The sequence below is a fragment of the Dermacentor silvarum genome, chromosome 6 (assembly GCF_013339745.2).
Source record: "Dermacentor silvarum isolate Dsil-2018 chromosome 6, BIME_Dsil_1.4, whole genome shotgun sequence".
Lineage (NCBI taxonomy): Eukaryota > Metazoa > Arthropoda > Arachnida > Ixodida > Ixodidae > Dermacentor > Dermacentor silvarum.
In genome coordinates, this window is record NC_051159.1 from 108,422,257 (window position 1) to 108,439,163 (window position 16,907).

Consider the following 16,907-nt stretch of genomic DNA (forward strand, 5'->3'; position numbering starts at 1 on the left):
ATTTTTGGCGTTTTTGTGAGCGCGCGCCTCGCCGCCCGACTCGCGGGAGTTGGAAGGCATGACGTCACAGCACCCTCGTCGGATAGCCCGCTGCCCACCGGCCAGCCGCGGTCATTCGAAGCGCGCCGACGTCGCCATCGCGAGCATGGATTCGAGTTCTGGTGCCTCTACCAGCGAGGAGTACACGTCTGAAGACGAGGACCATTCCAACTTGGCAAGAAATATTACTGCTTACGGTTACGAGCCTTCTGCGTCAAGCGACGAAGAAGAGCAGGCGGTCGTGGAAGCGCCAGTCAGGTTTTCGCGAACTGTAGTGCGAAGATTTCGCTCTGCACCAGACATTTGTGCAACAATTATTTGTCATTTCCTCTGTAACCGACAGATGGCAGCACCTGTCTGGCGTTCTGCCCAGTTTTTTTCTGCTTCTAGCCTGTGGAAAAGCAGAGCTGTGTGTGTATCTGATCTCGTGAGTCGCGCTCGCTAGCCTTGTATTGTTTTACTATGCTTTGCCAACATTTTTAAAGACATTACTGCCTTCGTGTCCAGCCTCGGGCATCTCGCCCCAGCCTCGCCCTCACACTGCTCAAGAAGGCTAGTGAACGAATACAGTACCGACATTGTTTCGCCTCCTCTTTTTCAACGCGCCGCTGATCATTTCTGCCTTGCGTTTTTATGAGAAGGCCGATGGCACAGCGTCAGGCATTAAGCATTGCCTTTTGAGCGGCATGCCGAGGCTTTTCAGCACAGCTAGGCTGGTCACATAATCATCGTCGACGAAGTGGTCCGCACAAATGAAGTCATTTTTTAGAGGTCTCCAGGCTGTGCGTGATGGCTGACAGGCAGGTATCCAAAGTTTACGCACCTCCTCGTCTCTGGGAAAAGTGTGCAACGGCGTGCCACGACCGACAATGCTGTTATAACAGCAATGTCTGGGCATTTCCTTCCGCCGCGACGAAAGCGTCAATACCGAGCAACGACTGCGGGAAGGTGCATGTAAGACGCACCGTGCACCTGCGTGGAGCGCCGACGGGGATAATGTTTCGGATGGACCACGTGCGAAGGTCGCCGAAAGGGGTTAAACAAACATTGCAGGGGACTGAAACCCCCGGAAACACTGCAACGGCTGTGGCCGACCTTGGCAGCGCGCGCGTGCGGGTGGGTGTTATGACGTCAAATTTCAGCTTCTGCCGGCGGCTGCTTGGAGGCAAGGTGCAACAGAAAATCGCAAAAAAAAGATGTTTCTCGATCTTTTTTTCAAAGAAGCTTGTTGTATTCGTCATTTTCAACAGTTCAACTTTTGTTCCGATGCAAAAATTCACCAGCCAACTTTTGTGTCCGTATCACTTTAAAGAGGTACCAGAACAACAAATTCAATATTACTGATGCAATTTTTGGTCGTACAGCAACTAAAAATGGAAACATTATGGCCTAAACAGAAAAAAAGCAGTGGTTAACAATGCTGTTATTTGCGCAATGTCTATTAGCTAATTCTGGTATGCTCGACTTGCATTAATTTGACATTGGTTATCTTGACGATGTTTTCAGCTCACTATCAAATGAAAAACTGAATAATTCATACCAGTTTTGCCCACCATATTAGTGTCGAATTAATAAATACTAGGCGCTATACTAATTACCTAATTGTGATTCACCAACACATAGTCTGGCTGATCTATGCTTCAGTGGTCTGTTAGCTTTACTGAATATGCAGCCTATGTAATTGCTGTATATAAAAGTAGTTGCCTGTGTCTTCTGTCCACAAGAGCAGCATGGATAATAAACATATATACTTACAGTGATTGCAGACAAATAAATTTAAATGACATTATTTTACGAACCTTTGTAGAACAAATTCTAATCAAGACTACTCGTCTGTTTAGTAATTATCGAAAACTTTAGTGTCTCTATAGGCACAAGTTATCGTTTATGCATGCAGTTTATTCCGAATAAATAATAAGCATTCTATGTTATCGAGCCCTTTTGTATGGTGTAGATCTGCGTCAATCTCAAATAAACAAGTAGTAAAGCTAGATACATCGTGCATACAGTTTAGATACCGTATGGCTACCATTTTGTCCGGGACCATCATAGACAACTGGCAACCACTTTGGACTGAATTTGGAGGCAAACTGGAGCAGTTTTAGAGAAAATACTGATCAATTTTGTTGTGCGTGTGAAAGCTATACACAACAAAGTTTAGCTCATCTGCTCACAAAAAGCACACAGTACTTTGACCATAAAAGCAAAAGAACAAATTTTAGCAGATTTTTTTTTTTTTTTTCAATTTGTATGTTACAGCTGGGTGTCATTAATTTAGTGAAAAAATTTACATGTATCGGGATATGGTAAAAGTGATGCCATTTTGCCCATGTGCAAAGCCACACAGTATGGTGGCTCTGCCTGGTCAGCAGTCCTTGCTGTGTGGTACAGTAACTTTCTAACTGCGCTAAAGCTTTGCTCATCTGAAGCCACACATGTGAAAACAAGATGCACTGGCCTTTCCTCTCACTCCCCTTATCTACAGCTTAGTCAGATATATAAAATTGCTCATTTTTACCTCGTTTTACAAACTGCAATGAATAAATGAAGAATGGAAGCTATTAGACTGATTGAAATAGGCTACACTACGCAGTTTTTGCACCTATTGCATTGTAGGTCAGTGCATGCACTTCTCATGGTGCCCCATCTTTCTCCCGATTGGACATGCGCGCAGGTATGCGAGTGCAAAGGGTGTAGCCGCCAAGGGGGGCAAGGGAGCGACCAAGGACCTGAAGCCACCCGACCTGTGGATCCACCATGATCAGATGGAACTCAAGGCCATGGACAAGAGCAGCAACCCAGAGGCAGCCATGACAGCCACCCCCATCTCGCGCAACTCCCAGGAGATCTCCGAGGAGCACATCGGTACACTCGACAAGAAGAAGAATTCTGGTGGTGGCTACATGGGTGTGTCTCTCTCCCTTCACTATACTGCGTGGTCACGTGAGCTTTGTGAAAGACCATTTGAGCGTCAGAGAGTTGGTTAGGTCATTTGGGTGTACTGTGAGCGGTGCTGCTATTATTACATCCAGGAGAAGCAGAAAAGAAAAGAAGGCAGGAATGTTGACAAGAAAAGCATCTGGTTGGCTACACTACGCTGGGAAAGGCAAATAGAAAGATGTTGGAGAGAGAGGGGGGAGGGGGTTAGAAAGACAGGAGGTACAAGAGTGCCTTGCCATTGGATGGCAATTACATTTGTTGGAATTTTCTTAATCCTGTATGTGCAGACTGTTCAGCAACAGTGAGCGTGCAGGACGCTATGCTGCCTTGTCACCTAATTGCACTTTTGCAGCAGTTTACCATGGGCACAGTTAGACATTGCAGCTCATACCAAAAGCCATGCACTCCGCTGTTCCTGTTTCATTCCACCATGATGGCATGTGCGCTCTCTAATACTTGCCGATAACGAGAAAGCTTACACAGTACAATGGTAATGTGCAAACTATATACGAAAAACATTGCCATGGCTCAACACTGCCACATATTTTAACTACCTATCTAGATAACATGCAGGCAAGAATGCACCTTCTGGCATGATTGGCAGATAGAAATGTTAAAGTAGTGACAGCCTAGTAGAACAAATGGGCTCTTAGACAGCTGTGACTTTGTGTCGTTTACAGCTGTTTGTTACCATTTTAATAGCTCTTGGTCTTTCAAGTGCGAATGTTGTGCATGGGTGAACTGTTCTGCATGGTCTATTTAATATTTATCTGTTTGGCATGCCTCTTATGCGCATGTGCACATGGTCACGTACAAACCTGTGCTTTCTAAACCTGTACTTGCTACTTTTGAAGGTCCAAGCATGGAAGTGCCCTTTTCCTGACATGCAGTGCTTTGTTTCTGCTGGATAGGAATTGTATAAGTGGATGTAGTCCATAGCTCTTCAGTAATATATATTTGCATATTTGTCAGGCACAAAGTAAGTGACAAGCGACTTGCACATAGCCACATGCTTATTGCTCGCTGACATGCAGAAAAATGTGCTAATATACTTGGAGTGTAGCAGTCACTGGTTTTCATGCACTAACTTGTTTAACACAGTAGCAGTTGTCTCATGGATATAGGCTAGTTCACAGTTTTGGTGTGAGCCGAGGAATGCAGCAGTGTTGGACTTAATGGTTTGTGCTGTGTGAAAGCTTGGAGCAGTGAAGCCTGAAACTATCACACATGTTTAGAACATGGATCTTGGTTCAGCAAACTCACATTGTCATTTTGAGGTCTCCTGGATTGTAGCTGCACTTGCTGCACTAGTTCATAACAGTGCCGTGTACAAGTTCACATGATGTTCCATGAGTTCACTTCTTGCACTCATGTTGTGCGTTCATGTCATTTGTTCACTAGCCACAACACTGCGAAAGAATTTATAAGGAACTGGTTCCTTCATGGTATAAAATTGAATACTGCAGTTCCTGTGGTAGGTGCTTCACAATCAAATCCAGAATGCAGGTGCTGCACTCTCTGAGCTAGCGCAGAAAATGCTGCCAAATAAGGAGACTTATTATTTGTATGCATGTATACATTAACACTTGATATGTTTCAGTTATAAACTTCCTTCTTTGTGCACAATAACATAAATGAAGGTTTAATTTGTGTTACTACATGTGCAGTCAAAATGAATGGGCTTCCTATGTGAACATCTTAAATGCCTTTTCGTTGAGGACATTATTGTTCTTTGCCAAATGATAAGCTTAATGTAACGTGGCTATGCCTGTCTTATACTTCTGTGAGTTCTTTAATTTAGCTCATCTGTTGAGATTATATCTCGTTGTAAGCTAAGGGTGATAATTAAAAGTTTTTCTAAGGGTAATAGTTATAAAATTACCATTTATAATTTTCTGTACAGTGAGCTTTCGTGTTTACCTGCAAGCCCACGACACCGTAGAAATCGGGTGCTGGCAACGGATTTTTTTTGGTAACATTGTTGGCTGAAACGTGATGTCTGAGAAATATCAAGGTGCCTCTGCTGCCCTTTATAAACATGCCACAATTTTTGCTTTGGTTCCAAAAGCAAGTGCTATAGTTCTGGCACAGGACATAATTCACACAAGTTTTTGCACTCTTAAAGCTGAATTGCAAAGGTTCATATATGCATGACATACTGCCTCGAGAGTGTGCGTTTATGTTGAGACACTGCTTCTCAGTGCACCCACTGTGTTTTCATTTTCTCTCTCTCTCTCTTTCCATTCTGTTCAGTTTGTTCACTGTTTGCTTCACCTTCGATTCTCACCTGATGAACGTTGATGCATGGTCGTTGTCCGTGCCCCTTTTGGTTTTTTCCCCTATTGTTTTCCCACTCCTGCACAGACCAGTTAAGCAGCGACGATAGTGGCAAAACTGATAAGCCACTGTTGCCGAGATCATCACGCACTAAGCCCATGATGTTACCGCTTGACTCTCGGAAGTCGCTTCCTGATTCTAGTAAAGCATGTGAGTATCAACCCTGACCCACCTACGTTTTGTGTGCACCTCCCCCCACATGAATACATCCCCGCATGAATTCACGCTGCGTTGGCAGTTTCCCTTGTCTTAATAGAAAAAGTTGCAAGTTTCTGTAACTGTTTAATTTCATACAAAAGTTGTACGCAACTTCTGCAGAAGCAACCCAAATTCAGTGAAAAAGGTTGCCACCTGTTATTATTATAGTAACATCTCTGTATTCTTGGAAATGCTAGATGTACTGTTTAGACATAACTCAAAAGATGAAAGTGGCTTGAATCTGCCAAATGTCACTCGATTAATTTACACATGTTGTTCTCTAGAACACAACTCAGTGCAGCTAGCCAAAAACAATTTGGATAATAGCCTACTAGACTAGGTAGCGTTGTTGTGCTCATCTTAGGTTTTTCATTCATCACACAAATTTCCCATTTTCTTTTAGCATAAAGTGTTGTGTGTTCTACCCAAAAATTTCTTGACAGGGGCTCTAGAGACAAGAACTCCATTCTTGCGAGTGAAGTCATAAAAAGTGTTTTCTTGTTGAAAATGTGAGGCCAGTAATTCAAGATGTTGCAGATCGGTTTCTGAGCTTTATACAGCATTTCTAGAAAGTCGGTGCCCTTATTGATTTTTTTATAATTTTAAAAATTGTGCACATATTTGAATAAAACCAACCTTACAACAGATGAGAGGAACAAAGACTCTTTCTGCTATGCAGACAATAGCAGAGAAGGACTGACAGTGATGCCATTTCCAGTACGTACCACTCCTGATGTTCTGCTGAGTTTTATGGCACTGTATGACTTGCTTGCTCTTGTGGTGATAGATGAAGGAATAATTAGTTTTATCAAACCAAGCGGTACACCTAGGATCAACTAGAAGCACAAGTCTAAGGTGTTTCAATGAATGATCCTCTGCAGTTTCTGCAGAGCTTGTAGGTGGCACACATATTTCACTGGGCACTGCAGGAACTGGTGGAATGAACTGGTGCCATAGTGCTCAGCTTGTTTATCTTACATACCTGCCACCAGTGTTCTCCCATCATGTCTTTGTTGTCAGCTGCACTGTCACCAACCCTGTCACCAACCCTGTCACCAACCCTGTCACCAACCAGCGATCCCTGTATGGGTCATGCTGACAAGTGGCAGCTGAAGATGAGATCGAGTGCACTTGCTCTAAATGTGCTTTTGAAAATAAGAGAATCTGGTCTATATTGACAGTGACCATACCTAAGCATTTTTGCAAACTCATAAACAAGAGTTGGGCCTTATATATTAAAAAGTTTCCGTCTTTGCTGTACAAAATAACTAAATAATTACAAAAGTTTGTGTGCACTTTTTGTAAGTTATTAGAAATTTGAAATGGGCACTGACTTTCTGGACACTCTGTGTATGTACGCAAATTCATCAAATGGAATTTTAGAAATGAATTCAACCTAAATTGACACTTCAGTTTGAAGTTGAATGGAACTTAACATTAAAATTCAAATTGAACTTGAATTTTTTGCCAGTGGTTTCCGGTGCAGAGGAAACATTTTCTTGTTTTTTTTTTTTTTTTTTTTGCTTCGCTCTTTGAATACTGTAGCTTGCCACCATTTTTCTGAAATGCACATGTTTGTCGTGAACCTATTGCAGCCATGGGACCAGCTGCTGTTTCCAATGGCAGCATGAACGCCGGCTTAGAAGGCAGCTCCATTAACATGGGCCGTCCCATCTACCCAAGGACACAGTACAACATACCCCGGGCTCATGTGACCATCGATGCAATGCATCCAGGTATGCTTCAGTACTTGACACCTCCAGGCACCAAAACAAATTGTAATTCAACCCAACGTATGAAGCATGCTGATGGCAACAGCTAGAGCATTACAGTCAAACCTGATTACAGCAAACATGGATACAGTGTATTATGCTCTGTATCGAACATGCAAAACTTCGTGTAAAATAAATCTCGTAAGACAAACTGGACATTAAAGATATTGAATTCTGGGCAATGACAGCCTGTACCATAAGAGTTCCTGCAAAGGCTTTCCAAGCCTCCTTTTTTCTTTTTTTTTTTTCAATTATGCGGCTGAGCATGCTTTGACAGCATGTTCGGACATAACCAGGTAGGGTGCGATACAACACATAACCCAAGAGAGAGCTGAATCTTATTTGGTTGCTGCATTACAAGAACATGTGCTGCTGAGAGATTCAGGTTACCATCGAGTGTTTGAGAAGTATAGTTGCACAGCTCTATTCTACACGTGTACGATGACCTTATCATAAAAGGTTCATTATATTTGTGTTTGGATATATTAAGCTATTTGATATATCAAACAATTTTTAGCATGTGAATGAGTTTGTTATAATCAGGTCTGGATGCACCATGCACAGTATGACTTGCAGTGTATTGCACAGCACAATTTTCACAATACATTTAACTGGCATGTGGACAATCTGTGCATAAGTGCCTTGTCCAAAGTCAGCCTTTGTGTGTGGCTTTAGAGGATCATGGCTATTGCCACTTCAACGTTTGTATCTTGTACAATACTTCCCATTTAGCTTCAATTCTTTGGCACCCGTGTTCCTCTTTGTCCTGCCAGTTTCATTTAACTTCTTTCTCATCATTGGTTTATGACTGAATTAATGGTGTTCTGTAGTGTACTCAACAACTGGGACTTTGTGATGATGAGCACCATCCTGCCTGTCACAGACTTTCTTGAGTTGCACTTCAGTTTAATGGGCTCAATGATGCTCAATTTCGCTTAAGTATAGGTTCGTTCTTTAAAAAAATATATCAATTAAAGGCATGGCAAACGGTAAACACACCACATGGCAGTGTTTTATTTATTCAAAGCTTTATTTTGTGGTATTCGATGGTTTTAGATGCTGAGGTCAGTGGTGGTGGTGTGGAGAGGAGTGTGTGTGTGATGAAGAGGGAGGGTGGGAAGAGAGGTAGTAATGCTTGCTCTTGGTTGGCACAAGCGATGAAATCATCAAGCCACTACTGTGGATTGGAGATGGGACAGGCATGGGTCGTGGCTTGATGTACCAGCACTTCTACTGTACTGTATCAGTCACAGCGACTAGAGTGAACACGAAAACTTGATTTACACCGGTTTACGCAGTGCAATTACAGAATGGATACCAAGAGAAGGAAAGGGCAGTCGAGGACGGCAGAAAACTAGGTGGGGTGATGAAGTTAGTAAATGTGCAGGCACAAGTTGGAATCAGCTAGCGCAAGACAGGGGTAATTGGAGATCGCAGGGAGAGGCCTTCGTCCTGCAGTGGACATAAATATAGGCTGATGATGATGATGACACAGGGCAAGAGACCTGAATGTTCTCTCGCCCTCCCTCTCTCTTTTTTTTTTTTTTTTTGAGCAGGTCATGAAGGTCCAAGTCCCCAGAAGGCAGGCCTCATGGGCTGTGGGAACCCCACCTACGAGCCTGTCTTGAACCCGGGCATGAGCCACCCTAGTAGCTCGGTCATGGGGACGGGTCAGATGCCAGCCTACAGCAACGCCTTGGTGGGTCCAGGGGGCGGGCCGCTGCTCTCACTAAGCTCGGCTCCTCCACTTGGCCCACCCCCCTCGGGGCCGCCACCCTCTGCAGTCGCCGAGACGACGGGAACACTGACCAAGCGGGTGCATGCGGGGAATCCCCTCAAGAGCTTCAGCGTGCCTGCACCACCCCCTCAAAGTGCGCCGTCTACACCCCAGCCAAAGCATATGGGTGAGCTGCAGTGAATGAAAGCAATTGTGAGCTGTGATGTCATTTTATTGAGTGACCAGATGAGCAGAAATTATCTTAAAAGCACAACCAAGGTGGCTCGAACAGTGTGCCTGAATCTGTGGGCAATTAGATAGCAGTTAACTATGTTTGGTAGTGAATTTTGGACAACCTGTTATAGTTCTTGCGCTCTGCTAAGCACCGCTGTTGGCACGCAGGATGGAATTTTTACACAATAAACAAATGCCACTTGGCAACTGTTGCAAAATTTGATCGTAGGTATGAAAGTTTGTATTAAAGCATGCAGAGACATTCACTACTAAATACACTATTGTTAATTTTATCAACTGTACTCATATTGAGCATTGTTTTGTAAGGTCTCTGTAAACTTGACAAAAGGATGCGAGGCCTGAAATGTGCACAACATATCCAGTGGTGGGAATGCTGCTCCAATTACTTCAATCTGCTACATCCCGTTAAAGCTGCTACGTCTGTGCTACAAATGAGATAAATTTCTCCAAAGCTGCTCCAAGACGAGCTGTGCCACGCAGTCTCGGAGGCCACGGTGAAGAGGACTTGTGGTGAACGTCAGGTGGTGGTCGCCACCACCTTATGCAAATGGGGCCGTCACATATCCTGCAATTCTTAAAGTTAAATGAGCTAAAGGGTCACTGAGCTAATCCAGTCCAGTGTGCACTCGCGCATGTTCGCGGTCCACCGTTTGGCAAGTCTGTGCACCATATTCGCGGGTTGTGTGTAGTTTAGGATGAAGTTCGGTTGGGCTTAGCAGTGCAAGCTGAGCCCATTCCACGTTGTTGGCATTTCCAGCATTCGTACTTCGCATCCGCGGCATAGTCTTGGTGGGAGAGGTGTTCCTTAAGTGCACACTCAGCAAACTGAAACTTATCCAATTTCATGTTATTAGCTGCTTTATCTTTATGCTTTATCTTTATGCTTTATTAGCTGTATTTATCTGTGTGTACTTGTAACCCAGCAGATTTGTAGCTCAGCCATTTTACTAGGTAGACGACTTCAGGCCCAAAATAATATTGCTCAAATGGCCATTCAGTATACCATGTGATTATTGCCATGAGTTTTTTGTACCTTTGCAGGCTTGCTTTACCGCTGGGGAAGCATGGTATTTTATGTTTCGAGCATGCAATTCAACTCAGTGTGCCCGCGTGATGGTTGTAATTTGTTTGTTAGTGGTTGCATACGTGGATTAACTTTCTTGAGAATATTTGCAATGCTGTGTTCCAGTACTCTGGAAGCATTTTTGACATGCAGAGATAGTAGTATTTGGCCAATAATAATTCAGAATCATCAATGTTGACTGCTGCAAAATCTGCTCCAAAACGCTCTTGGCCATTCCCACTGCTACGTATCCTTAATGCTTTGTGACATATGCATTTTCTTGTACAATGTTTGCATAGTGTTGTATAATGTAAATGGTTTCTATATTTACATGGGCTATTCTGTTGTGCTACACTAGCTACCTGGCTAATGGATCAAGCACCACGTGCTTAGGTTTACTAGAATATTGCAATTGTATAAGTATTCTAATAGTAAACTTGAATGTGAATTTTTTTTCTTGCACCCCTTATCAAAAGTATGCACGTGGTACAACTAACATATTACCAACTACATATTACTCTGGAGCTCTGAAGTGTAAAGACAAAGAGTTCTTGTTTCAACTGCTAGGAATACAACAGGGGTGCTACAAGGCCGGCAATATTGTTTTCATCAAACATTGAGGGGGCTGTAGACATTGGATGAAAGCTTCACATGTGGGTAGGCCAGAAAAAATTACTTATCATGCTGTGTGACCAATGTGTGTTTGCTAAAGTCTGTAAAGATTACAAGGTATAGCCACACTAGTGGAAAAAGTTGTGCATTGTGCCAGCCAGAGCACCAGTGTCAGCACGGCCACACTGGCTGGCATCTCTTCCACCACTGCAGTCGTGTGATAGCTTTGATATTCACACACTCTCTACTGCAACCATCACTGGTTCCTAGCCAAGATGAGAGAGGGTGATAGTTCAGAGACCCACTGTTTAAGAAACTGTGGTTCAATGGTCTCCTGGTTTTGCAACACATGACAAGTTGCGAAATAGCTCCAAGACTCATTTGCTATGCATAGGGTAAAAAAATGCTGTTAATTGCTAGCTTTGACATCGCACATTATGCCACCAGCGGCATTCCACGCAATTTTTCGCTACTGTTTTCCACACCTTAACCTGTAGCCTTTTTTCACTTTTCACTGGTACAGTAGTGCGGCCGCAGCAAGTAACCGGCAGCCCACACAAGAAAGCCTCTGTAGCCACGTCCACATCATCTGGGGGGCCTTCGAGCAAGCAGAGCCCTGGCCGACAGTCGGCACTCAAGTCCCGCGTGGTGGCCTCACCACGCAGCATCAACAGGGATGCATCGTCTTCCACCTCCACCGCTCACACACCCAAGAAGGAGGAAGACTTGGCTGTATGTCTGACATTTCTTTTATGCTGCTGTGAAGAGTGTTATCATGCATGACTGCTTGTTTTACCATAGCCACTCAAGATATGTAGTTTGGCTGCCCAAGAAATAGCAGAGGGCTGAGAGAATACATGCAGGAAGACTTTAGACAAATTACAAAACATGCATGCAATTGCCATAAAGAAGAAAAGTGTCATTCATGGAACGGTCTCTCTGCACAGAATGGTAGCTTCATTGAACCTTGCAAGAAATGTTCAAGGAATAATATGTCGGTATGCAACAAATGCCATAAATGTCATAATTATTAGAAATAGCATGCTATTTTCATGATCGCTGGCAAAATAGTTTGGCACACTTAGGTGAACCAATTACAGTTGGCAGTATCAACATGCAGTGATAAACAATAGCGTAGCAGTGATGCAATAATGGTGGAGCCATTTATGCTTTGCACGAGCTAAGAGGAGTGCTCTGTTATTTGGTTTTCCACCAAAGAAGGTGTCACACCCACCAAATTTTTGATAGAATGAAAGCACAGCGTGGTTATGAATACCTGTCACAGCTACAATTTCATGGCATGATAAGAAATTCCACACTGGCATTACTTCTCTAGTTTTGTAAACTTTAATTTCATCATTCACATAAGCTCTTTAGCTTTATACGTGCCAGTAAACATGCCTGAGAATTGAGCTGCGTTGTGGTGAAGCTGTTATCGTGACTTGAATCACTCGAAAACATAAACGCAGACGTGAAAGTTGCGTAAACAGAGATGGTTAATGCGAATGCGCACCTATCTGTAGTGCCAAACATTACAGTAGGCTGAAAATTGAAGGTGTTGCCTGTCTCGCCTCCTCAGTTTTTGTAACCAATTGTGTAGTACTGGTGCGCTGGCAAACACTCGTGACTCTGATCATTTACAAACTCTTGTTCTTATTCTTTTCCAGTCGCCCTTCAACAATGAAGAACTCACTCAAGAAATGGCAAACCTCGAAGGCCTGATGAAAGACCTCAATGCAATAACAGCATCAGAGTTTGAGTGCTAATTAAGCTACCGTCTATGGTCAAGTTACTCCTAGTGGTGTGTACATCAAGGACTTAAAAACAGTGGACTTAACAAGCAGACTGTGTTCAGCCACGAAGCTTCCTGAGGAAGGCAGCAGCATCATCACCTGTGGCACAGAAGACTGAGTCCGCAGTGTGTCATACAAAGAAGCATCTGAAAACTCACCATCAGCCATCTCGCGCGGGCTGTCCTGGAACACTGCCCCTTCATCGCTCATGTTATGTTTCCTCATATCTTTTTTTTTTTTCTTTCTTTAATGGTTGGCACAGATGGCTGAAACTTTAGGACTTGTCACTGACCTGCGCCATTGCTCGAGCCTAGTTTGCACTGTACATAGTACTGCCGAGTACTACACATTTTTATATGGCTGCAGTGCAACACTTTGATGGCACTGCTGTGTGCCTGCGCGCACCAACTCATCTTGACTGAAAGCGTCATGTTCCCGGAACTGTTTGAGTCTCACTCTTCCCAGTGTTCAAGCACCAATCAGTGATGTGCTCGTTGCCTAGGGGTAGTACTCCCCTTTTCTTTCTAGCACTCAATATATACATATATATATATAATTTCATCGTGCCAAAGGCCAGCCACTAGCCCTTAAAAGGGGTACAGACATCAATATTTCAGCTCTCATCTCTTCTTCTTCTTGTGAGAATAGAAGTCCCACTGCTATTCATTGTGATGAATGTCAGATTCTGAAGCATTTGAAGACCGCTCATCTTTAAACTTGTCGTATCAAATGCATTAAGTCGCTTGAAGGCAAGCACCTGTATGACGTCACATCCAAGCCTCATGGCTCGCAAGGCGTCACCACGGGCATGAAAGTGTTACCTTATTTCACATTGATTCACGATCTCGATGAACTAGCAAATTTGCCGGTTTATTTCCCACTGCTCCTATAGCATGCAAATTTGTGCAGTCTGTGTGGATCGCAACAGGAGACTGTGCATGCCACAGCCTTTTTGCAGCTGTCATGAGACGTTCAAGAACTGCAGAAGAGAAAACTAGATTGTGCAAAAAAAAAAATTAAAAAAAGCTTAATCAACTATGTGCGCAATGTTATATTCCGCATTGTAATTCATAACGAGTGACCCTGTGCATACTACTTGAGGACACTATTTCAGGATGAAGAAAACATTTCATTTCAAAGAGATGAAAAGTGCGGTGAAAATTTTGATGTCTCTGCTTCTTTAGGCAAAACTTGTGCCCAAGCGTGTTTGTGTGCTTCTTGTTTCCTTTTATATATATTATAACGTAGCAGTATTTTCTCGCAGCAGAAGAAAATGCAAATTCAGAAATCTCATTTACATAGCAGGGTATACTTGTGTTGTTTTGTTACTGATGGTACATTTTGTTCTGAATTGACCATTATAGAAATTTCTGTCATTGATGTGGGTACTTTTTACATCTCTACAAGCTATGTAAGTGCTATAAGATGCTGAAAGATGCTGAAACAAGAAAGCTGCTTAGAATTTTGGGAGGTAGGCACAATAATGTAAAGTTATCCCACCTTTTGTTGGAAGGCATTTACAAACATTGTGTCTTGTAAATATAGGTTTCATGATATTTGAGCTGACAATACATGCAAATGCAATTTTCTCTTACTACTACACCGCACAGCTTCTCCTCCACTTCCAATGCAGGCACTCTTCGTAAACAATTTCAAAAACCATTCAGGTGAACTTTATTGTTTTTGTTTGTCATAGCATTTGACATGCTTTGTCAAAGCATGACATGCTTTGATGCTTTGATACTGCTTGGTTTTGTAGTTATGATTAACCTGCCTACATACAGTTAACATAATCAGTGCCACTTCCACAAAACAGTGAGCAACAACATGACTAGCACTATAGTCACAAACTTTACCGCTGCATTTGCTTTCTCATCTGGAAAGCACTACACTTAGCTGTGGTATTGCACAATTGTATACCATGAAGTGTAACATTAATCTGGTGATGAGAGTTCAATCTCCAAACGTGACATGATTCAGCCATTGTGTGTGCACAAATTAACATCACGGAAACATAAAGCCTACTGATGCACTTTGGAATTTCTGGCAATATGCATGCAGACTAACCCTGTATTTTAAACAACTAAGGAAACACTGATTTTAGTGTGTGTTTTTTCCCACAATGTTGTCTTCTTTCAATGTCACTGGTTCAGGTTTGGCTTCTATTCAAAGCTGTTTCAGCCGCAAGCAAAGTCATAAGTGTGTGTTGTTTTTTGTGCAGGAGCTACTAGTAGCAGAAACTGCTGTAATAAATGCACATTCTTTCTATTATAGCGTAGTGTGCATTATACATCACAGTTTCGAAAAGCTGATTTGGTAGAGATGGTTGTTGCAGATATTCAAACAGTATGTGACACAAATGGCACTGTCTAGTGGAAGGGTCTCATGCTGGCTGCTATCTTTTATGTTTTCATGTCCTGTACAATTTTTTTTTTCTTAAACTCAGTAAGAGCATTTTGTACATGGTCAACCTGCCGCAACTACTTTCTGTCCTACAGATGAGAACATGCATATGCTTGCTTATTTAGCTGAGGATCACATGTATCGTTAGTATATCTGAAGTTTACCTTATTTACCACAAAAATGAGCTTGCATATAATTCACCTCAAAAATCAATGTTTTTAACTTGAGCTAACAAAGATTGCTCTGAATTGACCAGTAAGATTACCTGTGAGGTCCTTTAATGGTGTTTGGTGTGCAACAGTGGCTCAGATTCTATGCAGTTAATGCATTTTAATTGCAAAGAGACTAGAGTAAAAACTACCGTTGCACTTTGATGTGTATTACCTGCACCGAAAACTCAACAAATTCGAATACAATATGGGTGTATAGGCTATTCGCAAACTTTTGCCTTCAAGTGCTACTTCACTGCAGTGTGAGATGTATTGCCATGAAGCTGCAACATGCTTCAGCAGAGAGTATCAGTTGAAACTGTTATGACTGAGCATACAAATTGCTTACATAGCTTTGCTTTGCATTGATAAATGTAGAAAAAGTGTGAAAGTACTATATATATGGATATCTTTTATTCCCTTTTGTGAGGCCTTTAATCGGTGGTGCGAGTTACGTACGGGCCAGGGGATAGATTATAAGGCATAGATATGCGGTATGTTACAGTAAGAAAAATAAGGTGCGAGTGTGTGCTGATTGAGAAGTTAAGGCATTCTGCGCAGCTCATTTGCCATTGTTTGTGTTTTATCATGTGAACATAATAATCAAACAGGCCCAATAGCTTGACTCTTTATGCAAGAGGGTCTCTTTTTCTGATATGCTAAATTTTTTTTATATTTGTACTAAATCTGTATGATGCAAGTATGTGTGGAAGTTGCTGCTATAAATACTAGTTCAGTTTTAAATCTCTTGCAGGGTTTCACTGCAAAAGTGGGGTCGTGTTTGTGTGTGGTGTACAGAATTTAAAATAATGAATGAATTGTTGTGACTGTCCTGTTTTTCACTACTATCAAAGAGTCAGTATCAGTCATAATTTGTTAAATTTTAATGACTTTTATACCTGCCTGCTAATCATGCTTCGTTGATTCCTCTCACAGTATGCAGCACACTTCAGTATGTTGATGATGATCACAAGTTTGTAAACATGCAGCTCAAATCCAGGAAGTTGTTAATAATGTAAGGATGATTTGTCACTTAGTTCCCGGTCACAGTTTGTTGCTTTTGTATATATGTAAGCGTTACATGTATGGTTTATAGATCTGCTTTAGTCTGTTTGCTGTGCCATTTATAGATAGTGAATGCAATGGGGTGCTTACTGTTTTTTTTTTTTAATTTTATTTTACAATGTTTGTGATTTCTGTAAACAAATATTTCTTTATGTACAATTTGTCGAGATATATGAAATATATCACATACTGTCCTGCAGATTCACCCATGTTGGTCATGCAACCTTGCCTACTCATGATTCCTATCATAAAAGGGCTCCTAAGAAAAAAAAAAAAATCAAGCCATGCTGACAGAAGAATCTAGCTTCACTTCATCATTTTAAAAGTAGTGATTTAGGACTTTGCAAGTATTCATTCACTAGATATATCAGAATACAGTTTATAGAGAAACACAGAATTCGAAAAAAGAAATTACACTAATTCAAAAATAAAGGAACATTTAAGGTTTAACATGGCAACACTTACAGGATTTTCCATGAAATTCGCATGAAGAATTTGAATTCA

General features: G+C 42.0%; 1 protein-coding gene across 3 annotated transcripts in view; it reads left to right on the plus strand.

Annotated features, from left to right (window-relative positions):
- LOC119455825 (neogenin) overlaps window positions 1-16,602 on the plus strand; it is a 303,156-nt gene extending 286,554 nt beyond the window's left edge. For 2 of the 3 annotated variants that reach the window (XM_037717303.2, XM_037717305.2), the window contains exons 21-26: window positions 2,714-2,946; window positions 5,344-5,466; window positions 7,110-7,250; window positions 8,843-9,190; window positions 11,457-11,665; window positions 12,601-16,602. In XM_037717303.2, the coding sequence (XP_037573231.1) occupies window positions 2,714-2,946; window positions 5,344-5,466; window positions 7,110-7,250; window positions 8,843-9,190; window positions 11,457-11,665; window positions 12,601-12,699 (1,153 nt within the window). In that variant the 3' untranslated portion in view covers window positions 12,700-16,602. The remainder of the gene's footprint in view (window positions 1-2,713; window positions 2,947-5,343; window positions 5,467-7,109; window positions 7,251-8,842; window positions 9,191-11,456; window positions 11,666-12,600) is intronic. The other variant, XM_037717306.2, reaches the window with a different exon arrangement.
- The last annotated feature ends 305 nt before the right edge of the window (window positions 16,603-16,907 follow it).